Raw genomic sequence first — 13,242 nt, 5'->3', positions numbered from 1 at the left:
AAGTTTAAAGGCAATTTCCCCCCAGGCCTATCAATTTGACTTTGTAATAAAATTTAAAAAAAATTTTTTTACTATATCCAAGTCTTACATTTTGGGTACTTGATACTGATATCTATTTGTATTTATGTAGTATGAGTCTCTAAGAATAAAGCTGATTTTATACCCTTAATATTTTATATATTCCTACATGTTACATTATAAACCAAGATAATGTTTAGTAATAGGTGAAGGAAGGCCAAAGAAAAAGACTAATGAAGATACTGTTGACGTCTGCTTAATTGCAGATGTCATTCCAATTTAAGTTTTTTGTTGAAATTATTAACAACTTTGTTGGGAAATGTGCCTACAAATTAGTCAACACTTTTGAAAAGTAAAACTCATAATGTTAGGGTGGCAGTTATACATCTGTGTGATTAAACATAAATACATTTAAATAGAGTTTAAGATGTTCATTAAATTAGTATTAAATGTATAAAGAAAAAAAAAAAAAAAAAAAAAAAAAAAAAAAGATGTTCTGATTACTTGTGAACCACTTGTGCGCAAATTTGCCATATGTATTCATATATATGAATCAAAAGTTAAAAAGGAGCTAAAAATGTGCAATATCATATTGTCCTATATTCAAAAGTAACTGAAGCATTCTACGTTTCATGTTTGCTTTTTTTGTTAGGGTAGGTATGATATAACAAGTTCCTTTTTATCAAAGGCTAACCTAAGAACTTAGGGGTTCCTAAAAATTATTATTGAAGTGCTCACTTATGTATCTGTGTTAAATCTCTGAAAAGGCATTATGATATTATAGTTGTTTCCCCAGTTCTTTTCATAATCCTTTTCTGTTAACATGAACATTACAGCATAAGGAGACTTTCTTTTAGGTTAAAAAGAAAAAGGGCTAAGGATGTGCTAGTCAATATCACATATTCCAAACACTCAACATGACACAATTTGAAGATATTCTATCATTTCTTTCTTAATTTCCTATAAATACAACTAGAATGTTTTATCATATACAGAAACAAAAGAGTAGGGTGACTTTAAGCTTTATTACTGCCTGATATCATAATATGCCTAGTGGAAAATGAATTTTTAATTGTCAGATTTTATCTAATTGATACCATATACAACTACAGAATACTGGGTAAAGTTGGAGGAAGAATTTAAATGCTTCCCAATTTTTAAATGCTTTTAAAATCTGTACATTTTAAAATCTAAAAGGCAACCGTTATGCTTCATATGTAAAACATAGCTTAAGGAGAGCCAGATAGACAAATGCAGGAGAAGGGAAAGTTCTTCCTTAAAATAGAATACCAAAATTCTTAAAATAGAATATCAATTGCAGAAAAAAAAAGAGATAGCAAATCATCACTTTTATACTACCATAATAAAAGAATTCAGCAAGAATAATTTCATAGATGCTAACACCAGCGGATGAAGGTCTGACAACTAAAAGTTCATTTAGATTGTATCAAACTATCTCCAAAAAGTATTTATTAATTACAAAAGGAAAATCAATAACTTTACAGTAATCTATTATCTACCACTTAAACAGAGAGGTTAGTGCAGTATCACCAACAATGTACATCCTAATGTGGTACAGTGAGAAAGTCATATCCTGCCAAAATGCACGATCTGAACTGAATCACTAGGAAACATCAGATAACTCAAACTAACATTCTACAAGACCATGTACACTTCAAAAATGTCAATGTTATGAAGACAAAAAAAAAAAAAAAAAAAAGACTGAAGAATTGTTTCAGATTAAAGGTAAGTAAAAAGACATGAAAGCTAAATGCAAAGTGTGATCCTAAATCAGGAAAATACTGCAATAAAGGACATTATTAGCACAATTGACAAAATTTACAGATGATGTACAGATTGTGGTAAATTAATATTAAATTTCCTGATTTTTAACAATTTACCAAGTTTTTTAAGAGAACTTCCTTATTCTTGAAAAAACACAATGAAGTATTTGGAGAAAAGAGGCATGAGTCTGCAACTTACTCATATACACAGATCCAGAAAAAAATACATGTATGTGTATGTATACATAGATAGAGAGAGAAAGACGCATGCACTCCTATGTTCACTGTAGCACTATTCACAATAGCCAAGATATGGAAACAATCTAACTGTCCATCAAGAGATGAATGGATTAAGAAGATGTGGTGCATGTATACAACGGAATACTACTCAGCCCATATAAAAGAACAAAATAACACCATTTGCTGCATCATGGATGCATCTAGAGATTATCATACTAAGTGAAGTAAGAAAGTGAAAGACAAATACCATATAAAATCACTTAAATGTGGAATCTAAAATGTGGCATAAATGAACCTATCTACAAAACAAAAACAGATGTAGAGAACAGACTTGTGGTTGCCAAGGGGGAGGAATGGGTAAAGTGGGATGGACTGGAAGTTTTGGGTTAATAGATGCAAAGCATTACATTTTGAATGGTGGTCAATAAGGTCCTACTGTTTAGCACAGGAAGCTATATCCAATCTCCTGGGATAGACCATGATGGAAAATAGTATTTACAAAAAAGAATATATATGGAGTTCCTGTTGTGGTGCAGTAGAAGTGAACCTGACTAGGAACCATGAGGTTGCAAGTTTGGTCCCTGGCCTTGCTCAGTGGGTTGAGGATCTGGCGTTTTTGTGAGCTATGGTGTAGGTCACAGGTGCGACTTGGATCCCATGTTGCTGTGGCTCTGGTGCAGGCTGGCAGCTACAGCTTCAATTTGACCCCTAGCCTAGGAACCTCCATATGCCACAGGTGCAGCCCTAAAAAGCAAAAATAAAAAAAAGTAAATAAATAAATAAAATAAAAATTTTAAATAATATATATGTGTATAAATATATATATATGTGATCAGTCACCTTGCTGTACAGAAGAAATTGGCACAACACTATAAACCAACTATACTTTAATTAAAAAAAAAGTAAATGTGGGAAATTATTACCAATTAGTGAATCTGCATGGACTTTTGGCAATTCTTTGTATAATTCTTGCAACTGTCCTGTTAATTTGAAATTATTTAAAAATAAAGTTATTTGTCCCTGATGGGACATTAGAGTCAGCTATCAGTATCCCATCCAAGAGAGTCCCTTCCACAACATCTCTAAGTATTAGTTGGCTAATCCCTGCTAATATACCTCTGATGATAAAGTAGGCAGCCCGTGAAGGTTTATATACTATCGTCTTTACTTGAAAAAGGATTTTTTTTTTTTTGGCTTTTTGCTATTTCTTGGGCCGCTCCCGCGGCATATGGAGGTTCCCAGGCTAGAGGTTGAATTGGAGCTGTAGCCACTGGCCTACGCCAGAGCCACAGCAACGCGGGATCCGAGCCGTGTCTGCAACCTACACCACAGCTCACGGCAACGCTGGATCCTTAACCCACTGAGCAAGGGCAGGGACCGAACCCGCAACCTCATGGTTCCTAGTCGGATTCCTTAACCACTGCGCCACGACGGGAACTCCAGAAAAAGGGTTTTTAAAGGTAGGTTGCAATAAATGTCACGGACACACTGGGGGGAGGGGGCAGGTGGAAGCGGCAGAGCTAGAAAAACTAGATCCATGAAAAAAAGAATTTCCTTAAAAATGAAGATCAAACTAGTCAAGTCAGAGAGTCATAAAGTGTCCTCGAGATGTCCTATTCCAGTTGACTATCTTCTATTATTGGTCCTTTTAGGACATTATTGGTCCTTTACCACCTAAATCTACTCTGATCCCTCCTAATATACTTAGCCCCAACCATACTGCTTCTTCTTCACCACAAATTGAAAAACAATCCATGCTTCAAATCTTGTCCTGGAAAGAATCTACATCAGTGTTTTCCAAAGTGTGAGCTGTGCAGTAGGCCAGCTCATCTTTGGGGTGGTATTCATGCACACAACTCATGTTGCTGAGTTACCTGCAGAGTAAGTACTTATTTTTACAGATATTCCCATATGTGGCAAGTGATGTGACCACTACCATTGACAGCAATGATAAAATACTTTTTAGAATACATTTACTTAAGGAAATAGGAAAAGAAGCAATGTAAAGAAAAATAGCAGGTAAATAATAAAGGGATATGGCACTTGCAAAAGTAAAAGCTGTTGTTAACTACTGAAGTTTAGAAAATGCTGACTGATGCTATGCATATACATTCCAAAATTTGATTTCAAAGCTTACAGAAGTGAATTATATAAATTACATGAACATTTCATGAAATTACAGGAAGTGAATTACATGAAAATTGCAACAAATACTAACTGGCTGAAATTGGAGTTTCTTTTACATTAGCAAAGACAGTATTCTAGAAAGTACTCTCATGCTTCTTTGAGATTACAGTCAAAACTCAAAGCAAAGTAAGATAATCTTCTAAATATCTATATAGTAAGTTAATGTTAAACATTATTCAGAAAAAAAACAATAACTTGGTTCCTCAATATAAATATTTAGTCCATGGAAAAGTTTGAAGAAATTTGAAGAGAAAAAATGGTATAACTTATGGAACCCCAAATATTTATATATATATATATTTATAGGAAAACAAGTATACTGACTACATCAATAATGCAACCCTACCCTGATAAAATTCTAGGGAGAAACTACTAGCATATAATTAGGCTTCTTCAGTTCTTAATAGTTTTGTGGGACATGAAAAATGCAATCTGCCTTAAAAAAAAAAAAAGAAAGAAAGAAAGAAAGAAAGAAAGAAAGAAAGAAAGAAAGAAAGAAAGAAAGGCAGGCAAAAGAAAAGAAAGAAGAAATCCACATATTTGGTTCCAAGACACCAGGACTTACCAAAGGCTGCTGGGGCTGCATCGCTTGGAGGCCAAGGGTCTGATTCTGGGGCTGCGAGGACTGTTGGGGCTGAGGGGGCTGCTGAGGCTGGGGGGTCTGCTGGGGCTGCTGCATCTGGAAAGAGACAAAAAGGATTATACTCTTAAAAGTAGGAGGTTAATATAATTCCCATTTCCTCCTCCACATACCTTTTATCTAATTGTTTTGATCCCTCAAAAACGATATCCACCTGCCTCCTCCATCCTTGCCCTGTCAAACACCGTTCATCCTTCAAGGGCAAGATGTGAATCTTCTCCTCCATTGTCCTCAGACTCCTCTGACTCCAAGGATCTCTTCTTTGGTAGTCAAGTGTTCACTGTCTAAACCACCCTACACTGCCCAGGGATGTCCTTTATACTTAAAATGCTTTAATTCCTTTCATGTCGCTTACTCTCCCATATATTTTATTCCATCTTATACTACACCAGGTTGGACAAGGACTAGTCAGTAGTTATCTTTTCATTCTCTATGATACCCAGAAGGAGTCAAATTTAATTTTTTTTTTAAAGAAAGATGTGAAAATGAGCAGATCTAGCATAAATTACCAGTGTAAAATCATAAATTGTGTCCTTGAAAGCTGACTTAAATACATGGCTCTTGAAAAACATTTCCAAGTAATACAGACTAGACATCTACCAGTAGGAGAGCACAGAAAGGAGGAAAATATTAATAGGTGGTTTGTCTCAATGACCTATAAAGACGTCTCCTTCACCCAAACACTTTATCTTAATGATGACAGTGTCAGACTTTTCATCCCTTGTATTTTTCCAACTTGGTTTGCATATTACCCCCCCCCCAATACACACTGTCTTTTTTAGGGCAAGGTAACCAAGAGCTATTGCCAGATTTCATTTCTCACTACGTGACAATGGTCATGGATTTGGAATCCTAGCTGAGGTCTGGGCAGGCCAGTCCCAACATGAACAATGCAAGCTGGACTAGAAATACAGTGACTGCAATATGAAGCCAATTCTCCCCTGGGCTGTCTGTGAACACCTTCAGGAAAATCAATCCAATTTCATAATTATTAATCCGTTTCTTTCTGATGATGATCAATCACTAAAAAAGGAATAATTATAACTCACATGCAGGGAGTGCCCGTCGTGGCGCAGTGGTTAACGAATCTGACTAGGAACCATAAGGTTGCGGGTTCGGTCCCTGCCCTTGCTCAATGGGTTAACGATCCGGCGTTGCCATGAGCTGTGGTGTAGGTTGCAGACACGGCTCGGATCCCGCGTTGCTGTGGCTCTGGTGTAGGCTGGTGGCTACAGCTCCGATTAGACCCCTAGCCTGGGAACCTCCATATGGCGTGGGAGCGGCCCAAGAAATAGCAAAAAAAAAAAAAAAAAAAGACAAAAAAATAAATTAATTAAAAAAAAAAAAAACTCACATGCAGAAGCAAATCATTTTTCCTTATTTCCAAGGAATGTGCTGGTAATGAAGAAATTACCAGAAGGACATACCATGTTAAGTGGGATAAAAAGCACACATTAACCAACAGGGAAGGTTTTTAAAATTTGCAGCCTTAAAAAAAAAAAAAAAAAAAAAAAAAAAAAAAAAAAAAACCAGGAAGTGGTAAATAAATAATGTGATAACTTTCCTGAGTGACTTGGAAATGAGAAAGTTTAAAACAGAGGGAAATACAAACATCAGTCCTAAAAGTTCTGAAACATACTCAGAACTTGGGAAAAATTATTTTAAGAAAATATCACTATGAGTATTAATAGCCATATTAATGGAAACATTACCAAATTAGTGGTTTACTTGCATTTTCTTTCTGGTTTTTGGGGGGTTGGTGGTCTTTTTAGGGCCGAACCAGCAGCATTCGGAAGTTACCAGGCTAGGGGTTGAATTGGAGCTACGGCTGCTGGCCTATACCATAGCCACGGCAATGCCAGATCCTTTAACCTACTGAGCAAGGCCAGGGATTGAACCTATGTCCTCAGGTATACTAGCCATATTCTTAATCTGCTGAGCCACAAAAGGAACTCCTACTTGCATTTTCTTATTCAATTTTCACTACACATGTAAGAGGTAGGCACTATAATTATTTCCATATTATTTATGACAAAACTAAGGATAAGGGGCTTTTGACCATGCTGGAGATGATATACATTCAATGAGTGGGACTGGCCATCTGCAGGCCATGCTCCCTCCAAACCAATTACCATAAGCTTTTCAATTTTGTGATACCGTTTTCCCCACATTTTAACAGGTGAAAACTGAGGTGCAATTCATGACATCTTATAATTGTGAAGTCCAGTGCTGCTGAAGATTTGTGTTAGCTTCTGTTGACCTGCTGACACTGCCAACCAGAATTTTTTGGATCACCCTGATCTCAGACCTCAAACCCACCTGAGCTAATGGCTGAGGTATTTTCTTCCCTCCAACCAACCAGTGTCAAGGATGAGACACACAAGTTCCATTGCTGTCCTTTTCTGCATGAAGGTTTACTTCTCATTGACCTCATACATACAAAAAAGTATAGCCATTAAGTTCTACTAGACTCCCCGACTTTTGGTGTTTTTTTTTTTTCTTTCTTTCTTAGAAATATATAAAAAGACAGTGCATCTCAAGCTCTGGATTGTTGATAAGATTATAGTCCATCGTACCAACCCATCAGGCAACCTCAAACCCCGTAACAATAGGACACACATGATAATAATGAAGACAAATGGAACAGATAAACATAATAGCCTATATTTACTAAACAAGGGAAGTAGAGGCTAGCATGTGTCAAGAGGAGGAGCCCTTTATCTAGGAGACTCAAATATTTATAAAAAATAAGTGAAGGACAGCTCTCCGGATTCTAGCAGAGACAAGATGAAATATCCCTTTGAAATATCCTACCCATGTAACTCTAACTTCACAGCCCAATCAGACTAGAGGTGTTTAACAGAAAATTTTTGGATTACAAACCCCTCTAGAAATCTAATAAAAAACTGGACAGGCACTCCCATCGTGGCACACGGGATTGGTGTCGTCTTGGGAGTGCTGGGACACGGTTCAATCCCCCACCTGGCACAGTGGGTTAGGGATCCTGTGTGTTGCTGCAGCTGTGGCTTAAGTCTTGACTGCAGCTCAGATCTGACTGCTGGCCCCAGAGCTCCATATGCCACGGGGCAGCCAAAAATGAAAAACAAAAAAACAAAAACAAAAAACAAAACCCACACATAAGAAGTTGTTAACTTAAATAGCATGGCCTCTAGTTAAACAATGACTGGGTAAGGGGGAAAGGCATCCAGCAACTTTCCTGAACTTTTGTGAAAGGGGAAAGACAGTCCGCAGGATGCCCTCTCCTGCCTGGTAGAATGCAGAGAGAAAGGAAGACCCTTGTCAAACTGGAACTAAATTACACCAGTCTAGCTGCTAGTGTTAAATACACATGAATCCTTGGACCTTGGCAATTAAAGTCTGAAGGGTCTGTTATTTCTCATGACTGCTGAGGACCCCACACACATTGCACTCACTCCCAACCCCATACCTGGAGGAGTCGCTGCTGCTGTCGAACCTGTGGCTGTCTGGACCGCATTGGGTCCTGGGGCAAGGGTACCGAGGGAAGGTTTGGATGTGCAGATGTCAGCACTGCATCGATTCCTCCCCCCACCAGAGGGCTCTGCTGCAATGACTGATGATTCAGTCTGGGAAGGAAGAACACAACTTGTTTTGAGGCCCAAGCATGCTATCAAATTTTTAATCAGTGCCACTGGCACAACACAAATATTCAGAAGGAGACAATTGTGTTCAATAATCACTTGAACAATTCAAATGCCATAAAGCCAGTGGGTAAGATAACCTGGATTCCCAGAGACAAGTGGTACCACCTGACAAAGGACAGCAAGCATGCTTACTCCTTATACTAAAATTGCAATCATGGATAAATTATTTTCAAAAATGTTTTAATAGTTTTTAATAATACGTGACATTAACTGAGCATTTCTTCTGGAGCAGGCACTGTGAGAAGAGTTTTTTCATTTACTCCCCCCACAGCCATCCTCTGAGGTCAACAGCTTCATTACCCCTGTTTTTAAAATGAGAAAACAGAGCTCGAGAAGTTACCAATGGTATTCAGACAGCAAATGGCACAGCTGGGATTTCAACCTAGTACCTGGGGCTCTGATATTCAAGTTATTGGGTGATATGCTATGTTGCCACTTATTAGAAAAATACTAATTATAATGCATGTTTTCCAAATTTATTTATATTCCTGAAGGTGCCACCAACCACCTTGCCAACTTTCCAAACAGTGACTACCTGGAGGAGACCTGCAGTTTTTGATGGTAACATATGGGAACCAGGCTCCTGTCCACTGCATTGCAAGAGTCTTTATGCAATTGAATTCTCCTAGACCAATGCCATCCAACAGAACTTTCTAAGTTGACCGAAATGTTCTACCTCTGTGCTGTCCAATGACATAGCCCCGGGACAACAGGACCAGCTGCATCATTTCTGGATCTTAGTACAAAATAAGAATGCAGGGTTCATTGATCAAAAATTAGTAGGCATTTCAAATGGATGACAGTGGAACATTAAAATCAATCATGCAGGCCTTCTACACACACCTGTGTGGGTGCCCAGGTCACACACCAAAGCTGGCCCTGCAGGCTACATGTGGTTAATGAACATTGAAATGTGGTTAGTGTGACCGAGAAACCCAATTTTTTAATTTAACTTTAATTCATCTAAATTTAAATAGCCCTTGTAGCTGGTAGCTGCTCTAATGGACAGTACGGTTATACACTATGTCTACAAGATCCAATTAAAGCGAGAACTGGAAAAGTCTCTCATGACCCTGTTGCCATCCATTCCTGAAGTGAAAAAGGTAGAGACTAAGATACATAAAAAAACTTTTATGGGCACCATACACAAGTGTTACAACCATAGGCTTTATGGCCCCGATCAACATATTCTAGTAAAGCATTGCTAACAATAATCAACATTTTTAAATCTTAGGTACCTATACCCAAAAAAACTTTTTAAAAGAGGAGAAAGAAGAAAAAAAAAAAAAAAAAAGAACACTACTAACACAGTAGTATCATCAAAAATATTACGCAAATGCTATAGGCAATATGAGTCAAACAATAGGGCCTTGAACAAAATAAGTAAGATGTGGCGTTGCTTATTTTGAACTACCTGGATGCTGTTAAAAAAGAGATGAGAGAATAAAAATGATATGCAAATACAAAAGCTCATAAAAACAATTATAAAGCATAGGGCCCTAGAAGAAGTTTAGCAAAGAGATAAGAATTTGAGTGTCCATCATTGCAATCGTCATTTCCATGCATATCACCTCTGAGAGCCAGTCAAGGGCTGCAAGTATGGCGATGCCTGCTGCTGCGCATAGCCACTCGGCGGCGGCTGCATCTGTCTGAGTCTTTCCATTAGTGCTGGGTTGGAATGTGCAGCCGGATAGGTTCTGGAATTATAGGTAGGAGACAGGACCACGCTGCCAGCCTGCTGCTGAGGGGTCTGCTGCAAAGGCATCTGGGTTCCGTACATCGTATAGCCCTGGGGCATGGTCTGCAGGCAGGCACAAGGGAGGAAGTCAGTGTTTCCATCTACCACCAGCTTTCCCATCGCTGAGATACATGGGGCAAAAACAAAGCTGGAAGGAGGGGCCCCCTGAAATTCACTGTTCTCAAAGGCTTTGTTAAGTCAGAATAGGAAGAAGACTCCTCTGGAGGCAGAGAATAGCCAGAAAGTTACAGGATGGCTATATAATTTCACCAGAAATTCCAATTTAAAAAAAAGCAATTCCTCATTTGGTTAAGAGATCACTTTTAAATTCAGTTGCTTGTTTTGAGGAAAGGAAAGGCATGTTTCAGAATTCAAATAATCAGGCAAACACCCACACCTTTAGTGCACAGATGACATCAATGTCCAACAGGGCCCAAGCATCCTTTATGTTGTTTCCAAAATCAGTCAGAAAAGCAAATTAAAGAAGCACATTTTTCTAGTATATAACTACACTTCCTTGGATCTAATGAATTTGCCTGTAATAATTAACCAGTAACAACAACAACAAAAAAATTCAATTAACACCTTACCCAGAGAATAAGGGTGTCATTGAGACTATATCCTCTAGTTCTGGTTGGACTGTAACCTGTTTTGGCATTCTAATATACAATAATCAGGATACTTAACTTTTCTAATCAACATTAATATACGAGTGATTGTTTCTCCAAATCATGACACCTAATATACACAAAAAACTTCAGGTTCTGCTGGATCACTGCCTACAATTTTTTTTTGGTCTTTTTGCTCCCATGGCATGCCTACAATTTTTAAAGCAGAGTGCTGATTCAAACAGAAGAGGACTGCTCTTCAAGTCCTCAGAGCACCACACTATATGGCAGTTTGAATGGCTTGACTTGGAAGACAGAGGAGCGTACAATGAACTTCCTGTGGGCAGCATGCACCGAGGCAGGCTGTGGGGCTCAGTGCCTGTGAAGGCCAGCCTCGGCCTTCCCTTCAGCTGTGCACACATTATGAATTGTTGGCCCCAAAGAGGTCTTGCCAACATCTCCAGTCTCCTGGTTATGAGAGGGGTAGAGTTAAAGGACATGGAAGCAGAAATAACACAACTATTAGAAAAAAAATAGCTCAAGATTTGCGTCATATTAAGGGAAATCTATCATCTGCTTAATAACTAACTGTGTAGGAGTTCCCGTTGTGGCTCAACAGTTAATGAACCTGACTAGCATTCATGAGGGTGTGGGTTCGATCTCTGGCCTCGCTCAGTGGGTTAAGGATCTGGCGTTGCCATGAGCTGTGGTGTAGGTCACAGAGCTGCCTGGGATCTAGCATTGCTGTGAATCTGGTGTAGGCCGGCCGCTACAGCTCCAATTCGACCCCTAGCCTTAGAACCTCCATATGCCACAGGTGAGGCCCTAAAAAAAAAACCAAAAAACAAAAACCAACTGTGTATTTGGTGCTTTTTCTCAAGTTCCAGAGGTTGTCTTAAACCCTCACAATATTCATCTCTATTTTACAAAGAAGGAAATCAAGACAGAGTAATTTGCACAATGTTACACCACTTGCAGGTTGTCAGGAATTTTTGTCAAGGTCTATGCTGAGGCCAATTATCTTCTTATTCTAACATGATTCCTCTTCAAAGCTATCTTTGAATATGATAAATTCAATCATGAATTACAGCAGTATACATTATATCATAAGTACTCTGGGACTGTTAACCATTTCAATATCTACCATCATCATTAATAGAGAGGTTTGAATATATGTTTCTAATTCAAAACATTGTATGCCCTTCAATCAATCCCAAGACATGTTTAGTGATCACTGGTAAAGCTTTTTCTGAAATGTCAATTATAATCTACAAGCAGAAGTGACTAAATTCTATACCCCATAAGGGAATTGATACCCTATATACTTAGTTTTCCCCTAAATAAAGAGCATCAAAAATCCCAGCAACATCTACAAAGCAAACGTGGGTACCTGTGCTTGCTGCAGCCCTGGATACTGGGGGAGCTGAGGGGAGGGCCGTGCTTGAGCAGCAAAGAGAGCAGCCTGGTCCCCCGGCTGGCCCTGGAAAACAAAGTCAAGGTGGCTCTTGATCATAACAGCAAAGGCTTGATTCCAGCTCTCGCCTAATAATCCCAAAACAAAAACTCATAACAGACCTTCGTATATGAGAACGGCACTTGCACATTTCCAAACTTCATTAAATGCTATTCCTTATAAATTTCCTATTAACAGTAGACATTGTTGCACTTGTTATTTCTTCCAAAGACAACTACCGATGTCCCCAGTGACAACACATACATAAACACAAGCCAAAATAATCAATGGTCTGCTTATCAGAGAGGCTCTGAGATAGCTCTCCTGTACACTCCAGGGTACAGACACCCCTCTAGGCTAAAAGGCACAAGTCTCTACGTGCGAAATCTGAAACCACAGACTAGCCTCTTCCAGTGCCCATAAATAGAACATGTGCTACATGTGTCTTTAGAGTGACCTAAAATTGCCTATTTAGCCGTGTATCCAAGGGATGAATTTGGTATCTCTGATGACCCTAATAATCAATAGAAACGATAAAAATATATAATAAGCTAATATCAAATACAGTTCCAACCAACTATGATATCAAGTAAAACCAATTAACATCTGCTCACCAGTCTTAATAAATGCTTTGGCCTTAGGAAAATAAAATATATTCTTAAGAGCGGCCGTATATATTTTATGTTTTGGCAACAGAAGCTGTTTCATGGAAGCCTGCAGTAATAATCATAGAAAGAGGTCTTGCTTCCGACCACCCCTTGGTTTTTTCAGGACTTACTAGTTACAAAGAATGGAGCTTATTCTAGGATATTTTACTATTGTTTTGTATCATAGATGTCTTCATTTTTTTTTAAGTGCTAAAATGTAGTTACATAAAACAATTTTAATGTT

The 13,242-nt window shown here is 38.3% G+C and overlaps 1 protein-coding gene across 11 annotated transcripts in view; it reads right to left on the bottom strand.

Moving 5' to 3' along the window:
* The window catches only part of MED12L (mediator complex subunit 12 like), a 354,280-nt gene that overhangs the window by 17,679 nt on the left and 323,359 nt on the right, over positions 1 to 13,242 (bottom strand). For all 11 annotated transcript variants that reach the window (XM_021069608.1, XM_021069614.1, XM_021069607.1 and 8 more), the window contains 4 exons: positions 12,289 to 12,378; positions 10,124 to 10,353; positions 8,318 to 8,474; positions 4,795 to 4,908 (listed from right to left, as the gene is read on the bottom strand). In XM_021069608.1, coding sequence (XP_020925267.1) covers positions 4,795 to 4,908; positions 8,318 to 8,474; positions 10,124 to 10,353; positions 12,289 to 12,378 — 591 coding nt within the window. The remainder of the gene's footprint in view (positions 1 to 4,794; positions 4,909 to 8,317; positions 8,475 to 10,123; positions 10,354 to 12,288; positions 12,379 to 13,242) is intronic.

The sequence above is a fragment of the Sus scrofa genome, chromosome 13 (genome assembly GCF_000003025.6).
Source record: "Sus scrofa isolate TJ Tabasco breed Duroc chromosome 13, Sscrofa11.1, whole genome shotgun sequence".
NCBI lineage: Eukaryota > Metazoa > Chordata > Mammalia > Artiodactyla > Suidae > Sus > Sus scrofa.
This window is presented reverse-complemented; position numbering and strand designations above follow the sequence as displayed.